Source organism: Hemitrygon akajei, unplaced genomic scaffold (assembly GCF_048418815.1).
Source record: "Hemitrygon akajei unplaced genomic scaffold, sHemAka1.3 Scf000121, whole genome shotgun sequence".
NCBI classification, from domain to species: Eukaryota; Metazoa; Chordata; class Chondrichthyes; order Myliobatiformes; family Dasyatidae; genus Hemitrygon; species Hemitrygon akajei.
In genome coordinates, this window is record NW_027332007.1 from 314,098 (window position 1) to 338,366 (window position 24,269).

The following is a 24,269-nucleotide window of genomic DNA, read 5'->3' on the forward strand; positions in this document are numbered from 1 at the left end:
ATTGTCACTCAGCCCATCGCTTTCTCCCCGGAGACCATTTTCAGTCAACCTTTCACTCCCTCCCTAGTGACCATTCTAAATCCTTCTGTCGCTCCCTCCCTATTCACCATTTTCAATCAGGAGCCCCTCGCAGGACAGACACTCTCGACCACCCTCCACTCGATTGCGCAGACTGTTTATCACAAATAATAAATTTATCGCAAACAATAGAGACCGATCCGACATCCTCATCTCCGGATCCTGTGCGTCATCACTCCGAGTGTCGTGGAGAGAGGAGGGTACAGACATCAGGAAACGTGTGCGGTAATATTCCCGGTGTCAATACAGAGACCCGACACCGTGCGCGGTAAAACTCTCGGTGTGGAGACAGAGATCGGGAACCGTGCCTGGCAAAATTACCAGCCACGATATGAAGAGCGGGAACCGTGCCAAGTATAACTTCCTGTGTGCTATGTGGACACCGGGAACCGGGCGCGATGAATCACCCGGCGTGTGGACACGGAAACCATAAACCTCTCTCACATGCACCCCCAACCCCCCGCCATCTTCAGGAAGACGTGCCGAAGGTCCTTCCGTCCGATCCTATCCGCCGTCTCCGCCAGGAGATGAGCATCGTCAGTGTAACAAAGCCGTCAACATCCACACCACCCTCGACTTTTTGTGTAACTAATAAACGTCAAATTTTGTAAACTCCGCTCCCAGTTCGGTCAAATACTGAATTCAGGCGTCCTCGCCAATTTCCATAATCCCATTCCCGTTGGAAATAAACTGAATGGAGTCCCACTGGGAGGCAGATAGTGGGAGTGATTGGGAAGGGCCAGATCCCACTGGGAGATCGGACGACAGGACTGAATTGGAGTGGTGCAGACGGTGGGAGTAAATTGGAAGGCGCGAGGCTCACTGGCAGGCAAACAGTGGGACTGAATGAGATGGGGCGGGGCCCAATGGAAGTATGGATGATGCAAGCGAATGAGTAGGGATGCGTCCCATTAGGAATGCGGATGAGTGGAGTGAATGGGAAGGGGTGGTCTCATTGGCAGTGCCGATAGTGGGAATGAATGGGAAAGAATGGCATTTGTTTGGGATCACGGTCCGTGTGAGTAGAAGGGAACGGACGGCGTCCTGTGAGGACTGCGGACCGTGGGAGATGACGGGAAGGGGTGGAGTCCCGTTCTCCAGAATTATCCTCAACTTTGATTTCATCCTGGGCTATTTCTCGAGCCTAGAAGTCAAATTTGATTGTTAACTGCTATGGTTATGATTCCCATTTGTATACCCCTGCTCGTTTCTGCCCACCCCCATCCTCCCCCGTGTCTGTCCCCAGGAGTTTGTGATGGGACGGTGTGGAGGGTGCTTCACTCTGAGTCTGTCCCCGGGAGTGTGTGATAGGATGGTATGAGGTTGCTTCACACAGTGTTTGACCCCGGGAGTGTGTGATGGGATGGTGTGGAGGGAGATTCACTTTGTGTCTGACCCGGGAGTGTGTGATGGGATGGTGTGGAAGGAGCTTCACCCTGTGTCTGACCCTGTGATGTTAACACATTCTGATGTTCACAGATGCACGGTCAATCCAGGTCTGGGTTCCTGCAGAGATCTCAGTTCATTCCTCCCTGTCTCTCTAAACTGATTCCCCAGCAGCCTGAAACAGATGGAGGAATAAAGATGAAATTAACAGTTTTCACAACAGTGTCAGTAACAGGGGACCGGGGTTATTGTTTCAATAGCACTCACAGACAAATATCACCAGGAAACCCACGGATCCGCTGACATTTTATCAGATTGAACGTTAACACAAACACTCACTCTATCCGCTGCAGACTCGGGAGGGCCAGTATGAGGCGGCGGAGGGCGGGGACCCATCGGTCTGTGAGCGAGTTCCATCCCAGGCTCAACTCCCTCAGTGATGGGTTTGTCCTGAGAGCAGAGATGAGATCCTCGGCACCAGAATCTGTGAGACCGACATCCCTCAGCCTGGAGATGAGAGAGAGTGAGGGTGAAAGACACAGAGAGACAGGAGACGGTACAAATCCCCAGTGTTTATCAGTAACACAATTATTGATCACATTAATGTTCAGTGTAGACACCCAGTGACTGTAAACACAATCTCCCTCAGTTTGGTACTTACCCCAGTTTCTGTATTTTACACTCGGGGTTCCTCAGAGCCGCAGACACCAGTTTCACTCCTGAATCACCCAGTTTATTAGCACTCAGGTCCAACTCCATCAATGATGGGTTTGTACTGAGGGCGGAGGCGAGATCCTCGGCACCAGAATCTGTGAGACCGACACCCCACAACCTGGAGATGAGAGAAAGAGAGAGAGTGAGGGTGATGGACACAGAGAGACAGGAGACGGTAAAAATCCCCAGTGTTTATCAGTAACACAATTACTGATCACATTAATGTTCAGTGTCAGACACCCAGTGACTGTAAACACAATCTCCCACAGTCTGGTACTTACCCCAGTTTCTGTATTTTACACTCGGGGTTCCTCAGAGCCGCAGACACCAGTTTCACTTCTGAATCTCCCAGTTCATTCCAACCAAGGCTAAACAAAAATAAACAAGTTGATGAACAAAGTGATTCAAACAATGGGTCTGGGGGAATTTCTCTCACTCGGATATTTCAGGAAACATTAAACCCTTCAGTAAATCACTGATCGGAGTTCCCATCACTGTCAATGTCCCTCACTGACCAGCTCCACGGTATTCACCGAATGTCAGTAATTTAGTCAGTCGGTGTGACCCTGTAAACTCAACATATTCTGTCCAATTTCCCGATGGTTAGAAAACTGTTCCTGATGTGTTAGGGTTGAAGTGTGGGAGGAAGTGCCACCGTGAGGAAGATTTGTGAATGAGGATATGTCGATGGGAGATAATAGAAGAGACTCCATCTAAGGAAAAGAGCTAGCAAGACAGAATCAGCAGGACGAAGGGGGATGAGGATGAGAGGTCCCACAGGAGGATGCTGATGGGAAAAGATAATCCCACAAGATGAGACGATGCAGAAATAGATTGCACGGGAGGGTTGAGTCTGAACTGAAGCCCACAATCGGGAGAGGAGATGCACGCATTGGGGACTGGGTATCTGGTAGTGAGCACAGTCACACAGGATGGTGATAGACACGGGGAAGGGCAGGGGAGGACAATCTTACAATGGTACTTCTTTCCTTCTCACTGAGACGGTCTGCTGACGCTCTCTTGTCCCTCACCGGGAAGGGAGTGTGAATCTCTGACCCACCTGCTGCAGTCAGTGTCGGTCTGGGTGTCAGTAACAGTGAGAAGAAATATTGTCAATGGACGTGCCACAGGAAGCGGGAAACACAGGCAGCCATTCCTGTGATTTAAAACCATTAAACCAATGGCCACTTTTCACTAAGCATTTGTCACAATTCTTCACAATCTGATTTATTACAGTTTTATCCCAGTTCCTTTACATTGAAACAACACAATGGAACAGTTTCACAATTCAGAGTGAAAAATAAATCAAGTTACCTCAACTCCTGGCACTTGTGCAGCCCGGGTCCCAGCCGCTGGATTCCTTCACAATGAATGCGGCAGTTCTCCAGGTTGAGGTGTTTTATTGTATCACAGAGTCCGATGACATGAGACAGGACCGCGCAGTCAATCGGGGTCAGTGTCATTCCACTGAATGCAAGTGTTTCCACAGATCCCAGTGAGACCTGAGCCAGTCCACGATTCTGTGACTCAAACAGGTAGTGCAATGTGTTCAGGAGGCTCCTTTTACCATCTTCACTCTCTGAGTTTCCAATCTGACGTTTAACCTCCTCCTTCACCCAGTCAATCACCTGGCAGGTTGTTTGATGAGGAAATGGACCCAGAAACTCCTCCAGGCCCCGAGCTGTCATTGGGGAGGAGAGACCAGCAACAAAACGGAGGAATACCTCAAATCGCCCATCTGTCGTGTTGTGGGCTTCAGTGAGGAATTTCCGGATATCCCCGGGATGTGGATTCAGGAATTGTGCGACTGCAGCTACAAACTCTTGAATGGTGAGGTGTGGGAATGTGTACACCACACTCTGGGCAGAATCCTCTCTCTCCAAAAGCTCCATCAGGAACCCGGACAGGAACTGGGAAGGCTGCAGATTGTACTTGATCAAATCTACATCTGTAAACACAATTTTCCTCCCGGACACTCCTCTGAAGGCCATCTGACCAACCCTGAGTAACACATCACGGGGGTTCTCAATCTCACGGCCGTGGTTTTTCAGGATGTTGTAAATATAGTACGAGTACAGTTGGGTGATGGTCTTGGGTACTCGCTGTGGGTCCACGACTCTTTGTGTGAAGAAGGGGCCCAGTGTCAGAGCGAGGATCCAGCAGTAGGAGGGGGTGTAGCTCATGGTGTACAGGATCTCGTTCTCCTTCATGTGTTTGAAAACAGCTGCCGCCACCATTTTATCTACAAAATGCCTGATGAAATATTCCTTCCGTTCCTCACCAGAAAATCCCAGGATTTCAGCCCAGGTACTGATCTCCGCCTTTTCCAATAAATGTAATGCAGTGGGACGGGTCGTCACCAGCACTGAACACCCTGGGAGCAGCTTCTGTTGGATTAAACTGTACACAATGTCAGACACCTTGCACTTGAATTCAGGGTCTGTGCATGTGGACTGAGGTTCTGTGCCTCTCCGGCTGTCAGCAAAATTGATTTTTTCATTGAATTCATCCAAACCATCAAATATAAACAGCAATCCCTCTGGATTCTTCCAGACCTCTCTCAGAATATTCCCAAAGTAAGGATACTGATCCAGAATCAGTTCCTTTATGTTTATTCTGCAATTAATGATGTTTAAATCCCGGAATTTGAAACTGAAGACAAACTGGAATTGTTGGTATATTTTCCCCATGGCCCAGTCATAAACAATCTTTTGTACCATTGTTGTTTTCCCGATCCCTGGGACTCCGGCCACTGCTGCGGACATCCCGGATTTATTTCCAAAGACAGATCTTTTCAATTTTTGAACAAAGCTCTCCTTGAATAACTGATCAGTCCGGATTTTTTCCAGTTTACCACGGAGATCTTTTTCTCTCCACAGCTCGTGGTCTCTGCCTCTTGCCAGCAGCTCATGTTCCACCAGTGTCCGATCTCGAACAGTAGAAATGACCGTGAGCTCAGCGTATCGATCAACCAGCTGGAAAACCTTCACCTTCTCCCTCATCAGGATCGTGTTCACTCTCAGTGTTTCAGTTTTTGCCCGCAGAGTCTCCATGTGTTTCCTTCGAACATCTTATGACGGATAGAAATAGGTTGTCAATGCCTGATCTGATGAACATGGAGCTCACAACATATTTTCTTTAATAAAAAAAAATACTCGTTAAAGACACTGTTTGGGTGAAATCGGGTGATCAGAGATTACAGTGTCTGAAAATGAACGATGGCCCAGAAACATTTCTGATCTGATTCAGATTCGCTGTTAAAGGCTCCACTCTCCCCTCTGTTGGTAGTTTGCAGATTCCCGGTGTTCCAGCGAGCACCAAGTGCACACGTGATTCTGGAGAGGAGAGTGTTGTGTGGAGCGGGTGGTTTCACTGCTTTCAGTGCTCAGCTTCTGCTGAACTGTGCAACCCTGCAGAGGGTAACAGTGGGGAGGGGGGCAGATTTACTGGAGCTGTTGGGAGTGTTTTGGCCGGGGGACTGGAACTAGGACGATGAGGACCGATATTCTTGCGGGCAGATTTACTGGAGCTGTTGGGAGTGTTTTGGCCGGGGGACTGGAACTAGGACGATGAGGACCAATATTCTTGCGGGCAGATTTACTGGAGCTGTTGGGAGTGTTTTGGCCGGGGGACTGGAACTAGGACAATGAGGACCAATATTCTTGCGGGCAGATTTACTGGAGCTGTTGGGAGTGTTTTGGCCGGGGGACTGGAACTAGGACGATGAGGACCGATATTCTTGCGGGCAGATTTACTGGAGCTGTTGGGAGTGTTTTGGCCGGGGGACTGGAACTAGGACGATGAGGACCGATATTCTTGCGGGCAGATTTACTGGAGCTGTTGGGAGTGTTTTGGCCGGGGGACTGGAACTAGGACGATGAGGACCAATATTCTTGCGGGCAGATTTACTGGAGCTGTTGGGAGTGTTTTGGCCGGGGGACTGGAACTAGGACGATGAGGACCAATATTCTTGCGGGCAGATTTACTGGAGCTGTTGGGAGTGTTTTGGCCGGGGGACTGGAACTAGGACGATGAGGACCAATATTCTTGCGGGCAGATTTACTGGAGCTGTTGGGAGTGTTTTGGCCGGGGGACTGGAACTAGGACGATGAGGACCAATATTCTTGCGGGCAGATTTACTGGAGCTGTTGGGAGTGTTTTGGCCGGGGGACTGGAACTAGGACGATGAGGACCGATATTCTTGCGGGCAGATTTACTGGAGCTGTTGGGAGTGTTTTGGCCGGGGGACTGGAACTAGGACGATGAGGACCGATATTCTTGCGGGCAGATTTACTGGAGCTGTTGGGAGTGTTTTGGCCGGGGGACTGGAACTAGGACGATGAGGACCGATATTCTTGCGGGCAGATTTACTGGAGCTGTTGGGAGTGTTTTGGCCGGGGGACTGGAACTAGGACGATGAGGACCGATATTCTTGCGGGCAGATTTACTGGAGCTGTTGGGAGTGTTTTGGCCGGGGGACTGGAACTAGGACGATGAGGACCGATATTCTTGCGGGCAGATTTACTGGAGCTGTTGGGAGTGTTTTGGCCGGGGGACTGGAACTAGGACGATGAGGACCAATATTCTTGCGGGCAGATTTACTGGAGCTGTTGGGAGTGTTTTGGCCGGGGGACTGGAACTAGGACGATGAGGACCAATATTCTTGCGGGCAGATTTACTGGAGCTGTTGGGAGTGTTTTGGCCGGGGGACAGGAACTAGGACGATGAGGACCGATATTCTTGCGGGCAGATTTACTGGAGCTGTTGGGAGTGTTTTGGCCGGGGGACAGGAACTAGGACGATGAGGACCAATATTCTTGCGGGCAGATTTACTGGAGCTGTTGGGAGTGTTTTGGCCGGGGGACTGGAACTAGGACGATGAGGACCAATATTCTTGCGGGCAGATTTACTGGAGCTGTTGGGAGTGTTTTGGCCGGGGGACTGGAACTAGGACGATGAGGACCAATATTCTTGCGGGCAGATTTACTGGAGCTGTTGGGAGTGTTTTGGCCGGGGGACTGGAACTAGGACGATGAGGACCAATATTCTTGCGGGCAGATTTACTGGAGCTGTTGGGAGTGTTTTGGCCGGGGGACTGGAACTAGGACGATGAGGACCAATATTCTTGCGGGCAGATTTACTGGAGCTGTTGGGAGTGTTTTGGCCGGGGGACTGGAACTAGGACGATGAGGACCAATATTCTTGTGGGCAGATTTACTGGAGCTGTTGGGAGTGTTTTGGCCAGGGGACTGGAACTAGGACGATGAGGACCAATATTCCTACGGGCAGATTTACTGGAGCTGTGGGGAGTGTTTTGGCCGGGGGACTGGAACTAGGACGATGAGGACCAATATTCTTGCGGGCAGATTTACTGGAGCTGTTGGGAGTGTTTTGGCCAGGGGACTGGAACTAGGACGATGAGGACCAATATTCCTACGGGCAGATTTACTGGAGCTGTTGGGAGTGTTTTGGCCGGGGGACTGGAACTAGGACGATGAGGACCAATATTCTTGCGGGCAGATTTACTGGAGCTGTTGGGAGTGTTTTGGCCGGGAGACTGGAACTAGGACGATGAGGACCAATATTCTTGCGGGCAGATTTACTGGAGCTGTTGGGAGTGTTTTGGCCGGGGGACTGGAACTAGGACGATGAGGACCAATATTCTTGCGGGCAGATTTACTGGAGCTGTTGGGAGTGTTTTGGCCGGGGGACTGGAACTAGGACGATGAGGACCAATATTCTTGCGGGCAGATTTACTGGAGCTGTTGGGAGTGTTTTGGCCGGGGGACTGGAACTAGGACGATGAGGACCGATATTCTTGCGGGCAGATTTACTGGAGCTGTTGGGAGTGTTTTGGCCGGGGGACTGGAACTAGGACGATGAGGACCGATATTCTTGCGGGCAGATTTACTGGAGCTGTTGGGAGTGTTTTGGCCGGGGGACTGGAACTAGGACGATGAGGACCAATATTCTTGCGGGCAGATTTACTGGAGCTGTTGGGAGTGTTTTGGCCGGGGGACAGGAACTAGGACGATGAGGACCAATATTCTTGCGGGCAGATTTACTGGAGCTGTTGGGAGTGTTTTGGCCGGGGGACTGGAACTAGGACGATGAGGACCAATATTCTTGCGGGCAGATTTACTGGAGCTGTTGGGAGTGTTTTGGCCGGGGGACTGGAACTAGGACGATGAGGACCAATATTCTTGCGGGCAGATTTACTGGAGCTGTTGGGAGTGTTTTGGCCGGGGGACTGGAACTAGGACGATGAGGACCAATATTCTTGCGGGCAGATTTACTGGAGCTGTTGGGAGTGTTTTGGCCGGGGGACTGGAACTAGGACGATGAGGACCAATATTCTTGCGGGCAGATTTACTGGAGCTGTTGGGAGTGTTTTGGCCAGGGGACTGGAACTAGGACGATGAGGACCAATATTCCTACGGGCAGATTTACTGGAGCTGTTGGGAGTGTTTTGGCCGGGGGACTGGAACTAGGACGATGAGGACCAATATTCTTGCGGGCAGATTTACTGGAGCTGTTGGGAGTGTTTTGGCCAGGGGACTGGAACTAGGACGATGAGGACCAATATTCCTACGGGCAGATTTACTGGAGCTGTTGGGAGTGTTTTGGCCGGGGGACTGGAACTAGGACGATGAGGACCAATATTCTTGCGGGCAGATTTACTGGAGCTGTTGGGAGTGTTTTGGCCGGGGGACTGGAACTAGGACGATGAGGACCAATATTCTTGCGGGCAGATTTACTGGAGCTGTTGGGAGTGTTTTGGCCGGGGGACAGGAACTAGGACGATAGAGCTGTGGATGAACCAGCAGTTTTACAAGTAGATGATGGGTTTAACATGAATGTAAGGAAGGACAAGCCAATGACTGGGTTCACATACAGACAGAGCAAACTGTTCAATTGTACCGCATCCACAACATTCAAAAGGGCGGAGATACAGGACTAAACGCATTGTATTTAAATGCACGCAACATTCAGAATAAGGTGGACGAACTTTTGGCGCAATTAGAGATTGGTCGGTATGATGTTGTGGGCATCACTGAGTCGCGGCTGAAAGAAGACCATAGCTGGGAGCTTAACGTTAAAAGATTTACATCTTATCGAAAGGACAGGCAGGAAGGCATAGGCGGTGGTGATGTGGCTGTGTTGGTTCAAGATGGAATCACATCTTGTTAAAGAGGTTACATAGGGTTAGAGAATGTTGAATCTTTGTGGGTGGAGATAAGAAACTACAGGGGTTTAAAAAAATCTTATTTTGGCCTGCAAATAGTAGCGAAGGTGTGGGGTTGAGATTGCAAAGGGAGCTGGGAAAGGCGTGTCATCAAGGTGATGACATAATTCAATATGCACGGGGAATTCGAAAATCAAACAAACTAGTTTTTTTGAAACTACTCAGGAAAATTCTGTCTTTGATTGGGTGTTATGTAATAGCTCGGATCTTATAAGGGAGCTTAATGTAAAAGAGCCCTCAACTGGTAGTAATCATAATATGAGTGAATTCATACTGCAGTTTGAGAGGGAGAAGCATAACTTATGGTATCAGTATCACTATGGAATAAAGTGAATTACAGAGGCACGAGAGGGAAGCTTTCCCAGGTAGATTGGAGAAGGATACTAGCGGAGATGATCGCTATGGAATAAAGTGAATTACAGAGGCACGAGGGAGAAGCTTTCCCTGGTAGATTGGAGAAGGATACTAGCGGAGATGATCGCTATGGAATAAAGTGAATTACAGAGGCACGAGAGAGAAGCTTTCCCAGGTAGATTTGAGAAGGATACTAGCGGAGATGATCGCAATGGAATAAAGCGAATTACAGAGGCACGAGAGGGAAGCTTTCCCAGGTAGATTGGAGAAGGATACCAGCGGAGATGATCGCTATGGAATAAAGTGAATTACAGAGGCACGAGAGAGAAGCTTTCCCAGGTAGATTTGAGAAGGATACTAGCGGAGATGATCGCAATGGAATAAAGTGAATTACAGAGGCACGAGAGGGAAGCTTTCCCAGGTAGATTGGAGAAGGATACCAGTGGAGATAACGGCAGAGCAGAGATGGTTGAAGCTTCGGGGAATAGGTCACAAGTTGAAGGATAGGTATGGCCCACGGAGGAAGAAGTTCTCAAGTGTCACGTGTCGGCAAACATGGTTGACAAAGGAAGTTAAGGATTGCATAAAAGCCGAGGAAAGGCCATGCAAGATAACAAAAGTGAGGGAAAGTTGAATGAATAGAAACCTTTTAAAATCCAACAAAAGGCAACTAAAAAAGCGATAAGAAGGGAAAAGATGAAATGTGAGGGCAGAAAAGCCAATAATATAAAACAGGATAATAAACACTTTTTTCAGTTATATGAAGAGTAAAAGGGAGGTGAGAGTTGATAGTGGAACACTGGAAAATGATGTCGGTGAGATAGTAATAGTGGACAAACAAATGTCAGAATAGCTTAATGTGTGCTTTGCATATATCTTCACTCTGGAAGACGCTAGCAGCATGCAGTGGTCTGCGAGTGACAGGCAGTAGGAGTGAGTGCCATTGCTATTTCAAAAGAGAAAAGTTCTCGGCATACTGAAAGCCCTTAAGGTGCAAAGTCACCTGGGCCAGAAAGACTACATCCCAGAGATCTGAGAGAGGTTGCTGAAGAGATGATGGTTGGATTGTTCATGATCTTTGAAGAATCACTTGATTCGGGCATGGTCCCGGAGGACTGGAACATTGCTATTGTCACTCTAGTCTTTAAAAGAGGGAAAGGCAAAAGAAGGAAAATTATAGGCCAGATAGCTAAAACTCGGCGATTGGAAAGAGTTGGAGTCTTTAATTAAGGTTGAGGTTTCGAGGTACTTGAGACTAATGACAAAATAAGTTAGCAATGGTTCTGTTAGATTTCACGGTGGAAGTAAGAAGCAGGCTGGACAAAGGAGAGTCAGTGGATGCCATTTACTTGGATTTTCAGAAAGCATTTGATAAGCTGCCGCACACAAACCTGCTTAACCAGATAAAAATCTATGGTGTCACAGGAAAGATACCGGCAGGTGGAGCGGAATAGCTGACAGGCAGCAGACAGCGTGTGGGAATAAAAGGGGCCTTTTTCTGATTGACTGCCAGTGATTGGTGGTGTTCCGCAGGGATCGGTATTGGGACCGCGGCTTTTCAGATTGTTTGTCAATGATTTAGATGATGGAATAAATGTATTTGTGGCAAAATTTGCGGATGATACAAAGATAGGTGGAGAGGTAGGTACAGCGATTGCAACAGGACAGAGGCCGATGGGAATGTCTGTTTATCAAACTCACAGAGGCCTCCGGGTACAGATCCCGAGACCGGGAAGGTGCCGGGTGTTGTGACAAATGCAAATTGCTTCCTGTCCTCCAGCCACAGCAACAAAAACCTGTCTACCAGACTCTGACAGTCTCTAAACAGGCCTCTAAAGAGACGTATTCAGACTCTCAGAGTGAAATAACAACAGAAACCTGTCTCCCAGACTCTGAAAGTCTCGAAACAGGCCTCTAAAGAGACGTATTCAGACTCTCAGAGTGAAATAACAACAGAAACCTGTCTCCCAGTCTCTGACAGTCTCTAAACAGGCCTCTAAAGAGACGTATTCAGACTCTCAGAGTGAAATAACAACAAAAACCTGTCTCCCAGACTCTGACAGTCTCTAAACAGGCCTCTAAAGAGACGTATTCAGACTCTCAGAGTGAAATAACAACAAAAACCTGTCTCCCAGACTCTGACAGTCTCTAAACAGGCCTCTAAAGAGACGTATTCAGACTCTCATAGTGAAATAAAGGCTTTGAGCTTTCCAGTCCATCTCTTACCTTTCAGATGCGCGGGCACTTCAGATAAACTCCGCTCAGTGTCCATGTAGGCGAACTGGCCGTCACCTGTTCAAACAGATTAACCTGCATGAAGTCTGTTCTGTGTAATACTGTAAATTCATCAGCATTTATATCTGTAACACACAGTGTACTGTTCACCGTACCTCGTTCCCGTATTTCCTTCAATATTCTGCTCAGCTTCGGTAAATGGTGATGTAGTTTCACAAAGGATTCCCACATCACCCTCCGGGCCCCGGAGCCCTTCTCCATCACCAGATCCAGGAGGAGTTTGGAAGCGCCCGCTCGTTTTCCCTTCTCCGCGAGGTCAGTCACGCTCTGTAATGAACAATGGGGAATATATTGAGGAGCGGAGGGATGGGTTCAAATCTACCCTGAACATGGACTGACCCAGCACATTCTGCTCGTCACAGATCACTGACAGCAATTGTTCGTAGCAGGAAAAAGAATTTAAAAGAAGTTAGCGTGGCCAGTGATGACTTTCTGAACGCCACAGATTGCGGGGTACTTATCCACTTGGCAAGGTTTAAAAGGAGCAGACATAGTGTGAGTGAGCCAGAGATAGGTAGGTTATTGAGGCTTTGTGTCAGAGAGGGTTCAGTGAGGAGAGGCGGAGGATTTAGGTAGATCTTGGGTAATATTTCCGCTCTCTGTTTCACTGTTAGAACAGTGGGAATGCCAGGCAGCATAGTGGGATGCTCTTCCTACAGGGTGCGGCAAGTCAGGGAGACCTCCAGTGTCCCTGACAACTGCACCTTCGGGAATTTCATCCAGCTGCAGCTTCTTACAGACTGTGCTCAGGAATTGGAGCTGGAGCTGGATAAACCCCGGATCACTCGGGAGACTGAGAGGTTGACTGACAGACTTTACAGGGAGGGAGCTATACCCAAGGCGCAGAACACAGGAAACTGGGTGACTGTCAGGAGGGGGAAGGGAACAGGCAGCCACTACAGGAAACTCCTTGTAACTGGTATACGGATTTCTGTTTCGGGGTATGGTCTCGCAGAGGAAAGCCACGGTGATTATGCCTCTGGCTCTGAGTTTGGCTTTGTGACTCAGAAGGGATGAGAATTGCTGATCTGCACTGACAGGGGGAATTCAATGGTCAGGAGAACAGACTGGAGATTCTATTTACGAGAACAGGATTTTTGGATGGTGTCTTGCCAAGGTCAGTGATATCTCATATCGACTCTGAAACTTCCTTAAGGGCAGGATGAGCAGGTCTTGGTCCACGTTGGTACCAATGACAAGAGTAGGAAGTGTGATGAGATCCTGCAAAGTGATACAGATCCAAAATTTCTTGAAAGTGTTGTCGAAGGTAGATGACGTTGTAAAGCTTTTTGGACATGGGGCTTCATAAATCAAAATATTGAATACAGAAGTTGGAATATTATGTCGAAGTTGATGTTGCAGAGGCTAATTTGAAGCAATGTGTACATCTACCTCCCGGAATGATATCAATAAGATTGAACGAATGCAGAATAAAATACAGATTGTTGCCAGGAGTTGAGGATCTGAGATATAGAGAAAGCGTGAATAGGCTAGGACATTACTCCATAGAGTGTAGGAGGACCATGAGAGATGTGACAGAGATATACACGTTTATAAAAGGTATAGAGAGAGTTAGTGCGAAAATGCATTTATTACTGAGGTTGGGTGGGACTGGAATTAGAGATCATAGGGTAATGATAACAGGTGAAAGGCAATATGAGGGGGAACTTGTTCACTCAGAGGTTGCTGAAGAGCGCGGAACGTGCTGCCATCTTAATTAGTCGATGTACATTCGAGTTGATTATTTAAGATCAGTTTGGATAAGTTTATTCAATGGGGGAGTTATGGACGTCTCCAGTCCGGGTTCAGATCAATGGGACTAAGCAGATAATAGGTCGGTGTGGACTAGATGGGCAGAAGAGCCTGTTGCTGTACTGTAGGGTTTGTTGACTATGACTAGGTGAAACTATGGCCGGGTCACTGTTGATTTTCGCCAGGGTAATCCCTGGTGAACGGCAGCAGCTTCACACTTCACTGCCAGGCTCCACGAGGGGTCCAGTGCCAGCCAACAGCTGGAAACTGGCAGTGAGGAGCAGCCAGCAAACTCAGGACTATTGTGCGTGTGTGACAGACCAAACCCGACTGGTGGGAATGTTGAGTAAGAAGTTTGGACTGAAATTGTCAGCTGCCTCACGTGGAATGTCGTGCTCAGTATGGTGTCTGGCTCTTCACTAATATTCATTCTGGGTGGCAGTAGGTGAATGCACTCCAGTAGCACGAGGACCATTGGAAAGCTGTTTCTTTGTAATTCTATGTTAGCTGTAGATGTTAAGAATATTTTCAGTGGCACTAATGTTGCACTTCCCATGTTAACAGTATATGCTGTGGTAATTACAAACTCAAATTGGAAGTCACAAGGAACAGATGGTAACAGAAACATGAGGCATGTTGGGATATTGATAAAGAAAGGGTCAGCAGTTCAAATGAGAGACGGGTCAGTGTTGCTTGAGTTGAAAATAGGGTTGAAGGTAGACTGAGAATGAGCTGAGAAATATGTCACTATACATTTGATTTGTGGGAAACCCGTCGGTCATCAGGAGAACACAGATTGGTGAATGGCCATTAATGTCGAACATTGGGAACATGATGTGATGTCAGACTGAGTGGTGTAGAGTGGTTCTCTGTCCACTTGCAATGTCCGTCAAGTGTCACATCACTAAATTCACCTCTCAATCATTGCCTGTATCCTAATCTGTCTATAAATGAATGTGATCAGAAAACTGGAGAGAGGCTTGTATTGGTTAATAAAAGTTCAGGGTTTTCGCAGATGAAAATTCTTTTCTTGATGTTCACCACAAGCATTACAGGATTTTCACTGCCCAGAGGTGCCGTTACACCGGTTCTGTCGGTCTGTGATTGATTCAGTAGAATCTACACTCAGTCTATGTCCCTTCCACTTACGTGATACTCTCGCTCATTGAAATGATGATCATGAGTTAACATGAAACCGACTCCCTCCACACCCTCCTCAATCGCCTGCTCCAGTCGCTCCATGTAGAATCTCGTCAACTGGAACAGTTGGTGTTCGTCACAATTTGTCAGGAAGGCGGAGATGGCGGAGTTCAGATCTGTCATAGAACATAAAATAGTAGATGTACCATGCGGATGCAGACACGATGCCAATTTAAACCAATCCCATCTTCAGGAACACGGTCAATATCCCTCCGTTCCCGGCCTACTCATGAGTTCAGACGCCTCCCAGACGCTGCTGAGTATCTGTTTCCAGTCTCTCCCTCGGCAGCTCATTCCAGACACCGATCACTCTCTGTGGAAAACATGCATCCTAAATACCCTTTAAACTTTACCATCTAAACTTAAACCTGTTACCTCAGGTTTTTGTGGTGAAACTCGTCTGCACCCTGTACAGACCCTCCACATCATTCTCGATTTGTGCACAATACTGAAATGGTCTCTTAACCAACGTGTATCCAGTTACAGTCTAACGTTAAAAAATACCTCAACTCATCGTTAGCACACTACCAATTGTGTTGCCACCTTCAGGGAGCTATGCATACCCATCACAAGACCCGACAGTACATCGATCTTATTATCAGATAGATAGATAGATAGATAGATACTTTATTCATCCCCATGGGGAAATTCAAAATTTTTTCCAATGTCCCATACACTTGTTGTAGCAAAACTAATTACATACAATACTTAACTCAGTAAAAATATGATATGCATCTAAATCACTCTCTCAAAAAGCATTAATAATAGCTTTAAAAAAGTTCTTACGTAGTTTACTTAAATACATTAAATACAATCAACCCCCGGCACTTTAACATATCTTACTCCTGGCGGTTGAATTGTAAAGCCTAATGGCATTGGGGAGTATTGACCTCTTCATCCTGTCTGAGGAGCATTGCATCGATAGCAACCTGTCGCTGAAACTGCTTCTCTGTCTCTGGATGGTGCTATGTAGAGGATGTTCAGGGTTTTCCATAATTGACAGTAGCCTACTCAGCGCCCTTCGCTCAGCTACCGATGTTATACTCTCCAGTACTTTGCCCACGACAGAGCCCGCCTTCCTTACCAGCTTATTAAGACGTGAGGCATCCCTCTTCTTAATGCTGCCTCCCCAACACGCCACCACAAAGAAGAGGGCGCTCTCCACAACTGACCTATAGAACATCTTCAGCATCTCACTACAGACATTGAATGACGCCAACCTTCTAAGGAAGTACAGTCGACTCTGTGCCTTCCTGCACAAGGCATCTGTGTTGGCAGTCCAGTCTAGCTTCTCGTCTAACTGTACTCCCAGATACTTGTAGGTCTTAACCTGCTCCACACATTCTCCATTAATGATCACTGGCTCCATTTGAGGCCTAGATCTCCTAAAGTCCACCACCATCTCCTTGGTCTTGGTGATATTGAGACGCAGGGAGTTTGAGTTGCACCATATCACAAAGTCCTGTATCAGTTTCCTATACTCCTCCTCCTGTCCATTCCTGACACACCCCACTATGGCCGTGTCATCAGCGAACTTCTGCACATGGCAGGACTCCGAGTTATATTGGAAGTCTGATGTGTACAGGGTGAACAGGACCTGAGAGAGTACGGTTCCCTGCGGCGCTCTTGTGCTGCTGACCACCGTGTCAGACCTACAGTCTCCCAACCGCACATATTGAGGTCTATCTGTCAAGTAGTCCACTATCCAATCCACCATGTGAGAGTCTACTCCCATCTCCGTTAGTTTGTGCTTTAAGATCTTGGGCTGGATGGTGTTAAAGGCACTAGAGAAGTCCAGGTATGTAATCCTCACAGCACCACTGACCCCATCTAGGTGAGAGAGGGATTTGTGCAGCAAATACGTGATAGCATCCTCCACTCCCACCTTCTCCTTATACGCAAACTGAAGAGGATCCCGGGCGTGCCTGGTTTGTGGCCTCAGATTCTGTATTATCAGCCGCTCCATGGTCTTCATCACGTGCGACGTCAAGGCAACAGGTCTGAAGTCATTCAACTCCTTTGGTTGTGGTTTCTTCGGTACCGGGACAATACAGGATGTTTTCCACTGTCTGGGTACTCTTCTCTACTCCAGGCTCATGTTGAAGATGCGCTGTAGTGGTTCTCCCAGCTCAGTCGCACAGGCCCTCAGTAATCGTGGGGAAACTCCATCCGGTCCAGCCGCCTTGCTGGTACAGATCTTCCTCAGTTGACCTTCCACCTGTGCAGCCGTAATCCTGGGCGTGGGCAAGGTCTCCTGTGAGTGGCTATTTTCCTGTGAGGGAAGTAAGCCTGGTGTGGAGTTCTGCGGTGAGGGTGAGATTGTGCTGTCGAACCTATTGAAGAAGTTGTTCAGCTGGTTCGCTTTCTCCACATCTCCACTTATGTTTGCCCCCCGCTTTGCACCGCATCCGGTGATGATCTTCATCCCATCCCACACCTCCTTCATGCTTTTTTTCTGCAGCTTTTGTTCTAGCTTCCTCCTATATTGCTCCTTTGCCCCCCTTATCTGTACTCTGAGTTCCTTCTGAACTCTTTTTAGCTCCAACCGATCACCATCTTTAAAGGCCCTCTTCTTCTGGTTTAGGAGGCCTTTGATGTGACTAGTGATCCAGGGCTCCCAACATTCACTGTGCACATTGCTCGCGAATTTGATTTCTCAAAATGCAGCTTCTCACATTTACCTGAATTATCTGTACTTGGTGACTCTCTGTTCCTATTTCTAACTGGATGCTGAACACGTTGACAACAGTCCCAAATTTATTCAACTCCTCCAACTCTGTAAATCAACGAATAAGTCCACCCAGTATATCATATGATTAACCTATTTGATTCACACACACGACACATGGCGAAACAGTGATCCTTGCTAACACGACTGGTCGCAGACCTTCAGCTAGAACAACGCTCCTCTAGTGCTGACTCCATTTTATGTACCCAAGACGACTTTGAAATCAATTTACAGATTCTCAGCCCGAAACGTTGAAGGCTATTTTTTCTCTGTAGATGCTTCCTGACCAGCTGAGTTCCTCCAGCATTTTGTATGGTGTCCTCTCCACTTATTATTTTGTTTTACTTTAATCCTATTCCCCAAGGACATTTCATTGCTTCAGTAGTGCCCCCGCCCCCCCCCCCAGATTCCCTGTGTACAACTTCACTTGTTAACTGTCTCCTGCACCCAGCCCGTCCTCCCTCAATATAACATTCTTTAACTCGGCCACAGAAAACAGACACCGGGAACTCCCCTCACCTCCATTGTGCAACAACCCGTTAATCTGGGGAGAATTCAACATTGCCCTTCCAAACATAAAACAACATCTGTTTCTCTCAATGGCTGTCGGAGGCATTTCCCACATCAGGGCATACCAAATGCTGACGGAAATCCTATCTGTTCCCTCGACTGTTACATTGCCCGTTGTTGTATTCCTGTCTAAGTTTTACCCACAGCCACCTTATTCAGGGGCTCCTTCTCCTTTCACTCAGGTGAAGATTTGTGTGGTGAGGGGAGTGATTCGACCATTCCCCTCGTTAGGTCCCCGCGCTGGACCTGGTGAATTGTTCCAATGCTCATGGACGCTTTACCAGTTGGAACAATGACCCCGTTTGATGGTACTTTATCTCTGCCCCTTTATCGCCCAAGTTTATCCCTCTGAATTATTGACGATTTGACTACACGTGTACCATGATGACAGAGTTTTAATGAGAAAGAGGCCAGTGAGCATACCTGTGTCCATTCTGACTCTGTTGTTGGTTGATTACCGTCTGCTTGTCTGACGTCCGGGTGGAAGCAAGCCCCACCTGCTGGCAATGACCTGAATTACACAAATGAAAAAGTATGATTCAGTTGCATTGTCCTTCAAATTTAAAACACTTTTGTAAGGTCACTGCTCACTCTCCGACATTCCAGGGAGTAAATGGAGATTGGTACAAAGACCTCCAACTGAACACAAATTTCAAGAAGATAGCAAGGAAATATAAGGAAACTTACTTAAAGGAGCGATGCACTGAAGCTGAAGAAGCCAAAAGAATTGGAAAAAAAGAAGAGATCTGTTGCAGGAGATTAGAGAAATCAAAGGAACATTTCATGTAACATGAGCATAGGTAGAGACAAAGAAGGGAAGGACCTTACAGAAGCAAAGGACATCAAAGGGAAACGGCAGGAACACACAGAAGAATTGCAGAAAGATCCGACAGCGAAGACACCTGCAATGACTCCCTCATCGATCTAGAGCCAAGCATTCTGGAAAGTGAAGTCGAATGGGTGATAGAAAGCATTGCCAATAATAAGGCTGCAGGATGTGACAGGATTTCAGTAAAATTGTTAAAAATTCTAAAAGGTGATGCTGTAAAAATGTTGCATGCAATTTTCCAGCAGATCTGGGAAAATATAAACAACAATGACTTTTAGGCTGGATTAAGATCCGTTTTTATCCCAATACCGAAGAACGGAAATGTAAAGTGTTGTTCAAATTACCGAAAGTTTTCACGTGCTAGAAAGGTAATGCTAAAGATTGTGCAAGCAAGACCCGAGCAATATATTGGACACAAACTGCCAGATAGAAGCTGCTTTTAAAAGAGGCAGAAGCACCAGAGACCAAATTGCTAACCTACGCTGGATAATGGAGAAATCGCGAGAATTTCAGAAAAGTATTTATCTATGTTTTATTGACTACTCTAAAGTCTTCAGCAGTGTGGTCCATAATAAACTATGGCAAATCCTTAAAGAAATGGGAATACCTGGACATCTGTTCTGCCTTATGAGAAACTTGTACAAAGATCAAGAAGCAACAGTTAGAACAACACAGAACAACAAACTGGTTCAAGATTTGGCAAGGAGTATGACCAGGCTGCATACTGTCACCTTGTTTGTTTGTTTTTCCAATTTATTTATTTATTAAATGTTTAGAAAATTACAAAGAATAAATGTGATGATAAAATAGTAAGAAAAAGAAAAATAATATTAACCCTCCCCCCCTTAACCCTTATCTAAAGAAAGAAAAAAAAGAAAGAAGAGAAAGATTGCCTGGATATCGGAGGATCCCCACATGCTCCATGGAGTTCAAAATAATTTTAATATTTATTTTTACTTTCCCCAATTACTTTATAATTTTATCTTCAAAGGACCTATGTATTTAATCCCATCTTTCGTAGGTATGGGAGCCAAATTTTCAAAAATATATCATATTAATTTCTTAGATTATATGTAATTTTTTCAAGTGGAATACAACTATATATTTCATTATGCCAATGATCCATAGCTAAATATAAATCAGATTTCCAAGTAACTGCGATAACTTTTTTGGCTACTGCCAATGCAATATTTATAATTTTTTTCTGATTCTTATTCAATTTAAGTTTTGGTATTGTCCCTTCAATATCTCCTAATAAAAATAATATTGGACTATGTGGGAGTTGTACTCCAGTAATTTGTTCCAATAAAAGTCTCAGATTTATCCAAAATGGTTGAATTTTAAAACAAGACCAAGTAGAATGTAAAAAAGTACCAATTTCTTGATTACATCGAAAACATTGGTCAGACATATTTGAATTTAATCTACTTATTCTCTGTGGTGTTATATATAATTGATGTAAAAAATTATATTGTATTTATCTAAGTCGAACATTTATTGTATTTATCATACTATCAGAACATAATCTTGACCAACTTTTTCCATCTATTTTAACATTCAAATCAGATTCCCATTTATGTCTTGATTTATGAATTCCTGATTTAATTGTCCGTTTTTAAATCAAATTGTACATACAAGATGTAATTTTTTTAATTTTTCCTTTTTGAATTAATATTTCTATTTCACTAGGTTTTGGCATCAACATTGTTTGACCCAGCTTTTCTTGTAAATAAGCCTTTAATTGAAAATAACAGAAAAGAGTGTTGTTTGATATTTTATATTTATTTTTTAATTGATCAAACGACATCAATATACCTCCTTCAAAACGTTCAGCTATATATTTAATCGCCTTTTGGAACCAATTATATAAATGTTTATTATCCATTGTAAAAGGAATAAGCCTATTTTGAATTAAAGTTCTTTTTGCTAATAAAGATTTCTTTATCTCATCATCCATATTTACCTTATTCCATAAATCAATCAAGTGTCTTAATATAGGAGATTCTGTTTTTTTCCCGTATCCATTTGGATTCCCATTTATATATAAAATCTTCTGGTATGTTTTCTCCTATCTTATCTAATTCTATTCTAATCCATGCCGGGTTTTTTTTTCATCAAAAAAAAAGATGCAATCAATCTAAGTTGATTTGCTTTATAATAATTCTTAAAATTTGGAAGTTGTAACCCTCCTAAATCAAATTTACATGTCAATTTTTCCAATGATATTCTTGACATCTTTCCTTTCCAAAGAAATTTCCTTACATATTTATTCAGTTCTTGAAAAAACTTCTGAGGTAATTGTATTGGTAAAGTTTGGAATAAATATTGCAATCTAGGAAATATATTCATTTTTACAGCATTAACTCTACCTATTAATGTTATTGGTAACATCATCCATTTATCAAGATCCTCTTTTTTTTAATAATGGCAAATAATTTTGTTTATATAAATTTTTTACATCATTATCAACTCTAATACCTAAATATTTTATCCCATTCATTGACCATCGAAATTGAGTTACTAATCAACATTGATTATAATTTCCTTTGGTAAGGGGTAAAATTTCACTTTTATCCCAATTTACTTTATACCCTGATACTTTCCCATATTCTTCCAATCTAAAAGATAATCTTTGCAAAGATTGCAATGGGTTTGTTAAATAAATCAAAACATCATCAGCAAATAAATTAATCTTATATTCTTCTTGATTAACGCTAAAGCCCCCAATGTCTGAATCTGTTCTGATTAATTCAGCTAATGGTTCTTTTGCCAATACAAATAAAGCAGGTGATAATGGGCAGCCTGGTCTAGTTGACCTCGTTATGCAAAATGGTGTTGAAATCTGACCATTTGTAACTACTTTAGCTTGATGATTAGTATTTAAGGTTTTAATCCATTGTGTAAAAGATTTCCCTAACTCATATTTTTCCAAACTCATATTTTTCCAATACCTTAAATAAAAAATCCCATTCCAATCTATCAAATGTTTTTTCTGCATCCAAAGCAACTGCCACACTCATTTCCTCTCTTTTTTTGTGCCAAATGAATGATACGAAGTAACTGGGTTATATTATCCATTGATTGTCTGTTTTTAATAAAACCTGTTTGATCCATATGTATTAATTTTGGTAAATATTTAGATATTCTATTAGATAAAATGTTTGCTATTATTTTATAATCTGTATTCAACAAAGAAATAGGCATTTTTCCACTTGATATATTAATTCCATAAAAGGAGGAATTAATAAATCTTTAAGTGTTTTATAAAATTCAGGAGGAAAACCATTTTCTCTTGGGGATTTATTACTCTGAAGTGATCATAAAGTTATCATTCTTCAACCTCTTTTAATGTAAAGGGCATATCTAATCCTTCGTTCTTCCAAATTTAATTTTGGAAGGGTTATTTGTGATAAAAATTTATCTATCTCAGCAGTCTTATTTTGTGATTCTGATTGATATAGTTCAGTATAAAATTTTTTTAAAGTTTCATTAATTTCTAAAGGCTTATAAGTAACCTTATTTACACTTGTTCTAATTGCATTTATTGTTTTAAAAGCCTGTTCTGTTTTCAACTGCCAAGCAAGAATCTTATGTGATCTTTCACCTAATTCGTAATATTTCTGTTTAGTTCTCATAATTACTTTTTCTGTACGATATGTCTGGAGTGTATTATATTGTAGTTTTTTATTAACAAGTTGTCTTCGTTTTTCTTCTGTCATATATCTTTGAGATTCTTTTTCTAACTTTATGATATCTTTCTCCAATTGATCTATTTCTGCCATGTATTCCTTCTTAATTTTAGATGTATAACTTATAATCTGACCCCTTAAATATGCTTTCATCGCTTCCCATAATAATTTTATCCTCAACTGAATGTAAATTTGTATCCAAAAAAAATTGAATCTGTTTTTTCATAAAATCACAAAAATCTTTATGTTTTAATAAAATTGAATTAAATCTCCATCTATAGATCGATTCCTCCTTATCCATCATTATCATTGTCATTATCAAGGGGGAATGATCTGACAGTATTCTTGCTTTATATTCCACACTTTTCACTCTATCCTGAATATGTTTTGATAATAAAAAAATCAATCCTTGAGTAAGTTTTATGTCTATTTGAATAAAATGAATAATCACTTTCTCATGGATTAATTTTTCTCCATATATCAATCAGGTTTAAATCTTTCATTAATGATAAAGTTAGTTTTATTACTTTTGATTTTGTAGCAACTTTATTTGACCTATCCAAAACTGGATCTAAACAAAAATTAAACTCTCCACCTATTAATATTTTATCATGTGCATCAGTCAAGTTCAAAAAACATTCTTGTATGAATTTTGCATCATTTTCATTTGGTGCATAAATGTTCATAAAAGTCCATAATTCTGAAAAAAATTGACAATGTATAATCACATATCTCCCCGCAGAATCAATTACTACATTTTGTATTTTAATTGGTAAAGTTTTATTAACCAAAATTGCAACTCCTCTCGATTTTGAATTAAATGAAGCTGCAATGACATTTCCAACCCAATCTCTCTTTAATTTCTTATGTTCTGTTTCTGTTAAATGTGTTTCTTGTAAAAAAGCTGTATCTCCTTTCATTTTCTTAATATATGTTAAAACTCTTTTTCTTTTCACAGGTCCATTAAGTCCATTAACATTAAAACTTAAAAAACTAAGTAAATTAATCATTCATAATACCTTGGGAACTCTTTGAAATTCTCCATGTTGCTATGAGTCTCTTCCCAACCATCCAGACAAAAAAGAAAAATAGAAAAAAGGTAACTAATATATAAGGGAAAAAAAAACAAAATACCCCCCATTAACGTTGCGAATAAAAAGAACACAACATTACCCCCCCCCCCCCCATTTTACAGGTCATGGCAATCGCCATGATTGTACACGTGAAACTCGCAGCCATCGATCAGGAGCTCCTCCAGCTCCCCCGCAAAAAAAATGTTAGTGAAGAAAAAAAAAATAATTAATGTCTCTACTCCCAATTAATACTCAACTATTTTTGTTTTCCTTATAAATGTCCGTCAAGTCCAACCTTATTTCAGTCTTCATCATTAGTCCACTTCATTTCTATAATTCTTTAGTCCTCTTCCTG

The 24,269-nt window shown here is 43.9% G+C and overlaps 1 protein-coding gene across 1 annotated transcript; it reads right to left on the bottom strand.

Moving 5' to 3' along the window:
* Positions 1-1,479: 1,479 nt before the first annotated feature.
* On the bottom strand, positions 1,480-23,961 carry LOC140723625 (ribonuclease inhibitor-like). The gene is made up of 11 exons (XM_073038199.1): positions 23,861-23,961; positions 18,747-18,834; positions 14,975-15,141; positions 12,169-12,340; positions 12,005-12,070; positions 4,929-5,248; positions 3,493-3,698; positions 2,460-2,546; positions 2,126-2,296; positions 1,804-1,971; positions 1,480-1,639 (listed from the first exon to the last, which is right to left on the bottom strand). The coding sequence occupies exons 2-11, from the start codon at positions 18,754-18,756 to the stop codon at positions 1,552-1,554; spliced, it is 1,455 nt and encodes a 484-aa protein (XP_072894300.1). The 5' UTR covers positions 18,757-18,834; positions 23,861-23,961; the 3' UTR covers positions 1,480-1,551.
* Between the last annotated feature and the right edge of the window lie 308 nt (positions 23,962-24,269).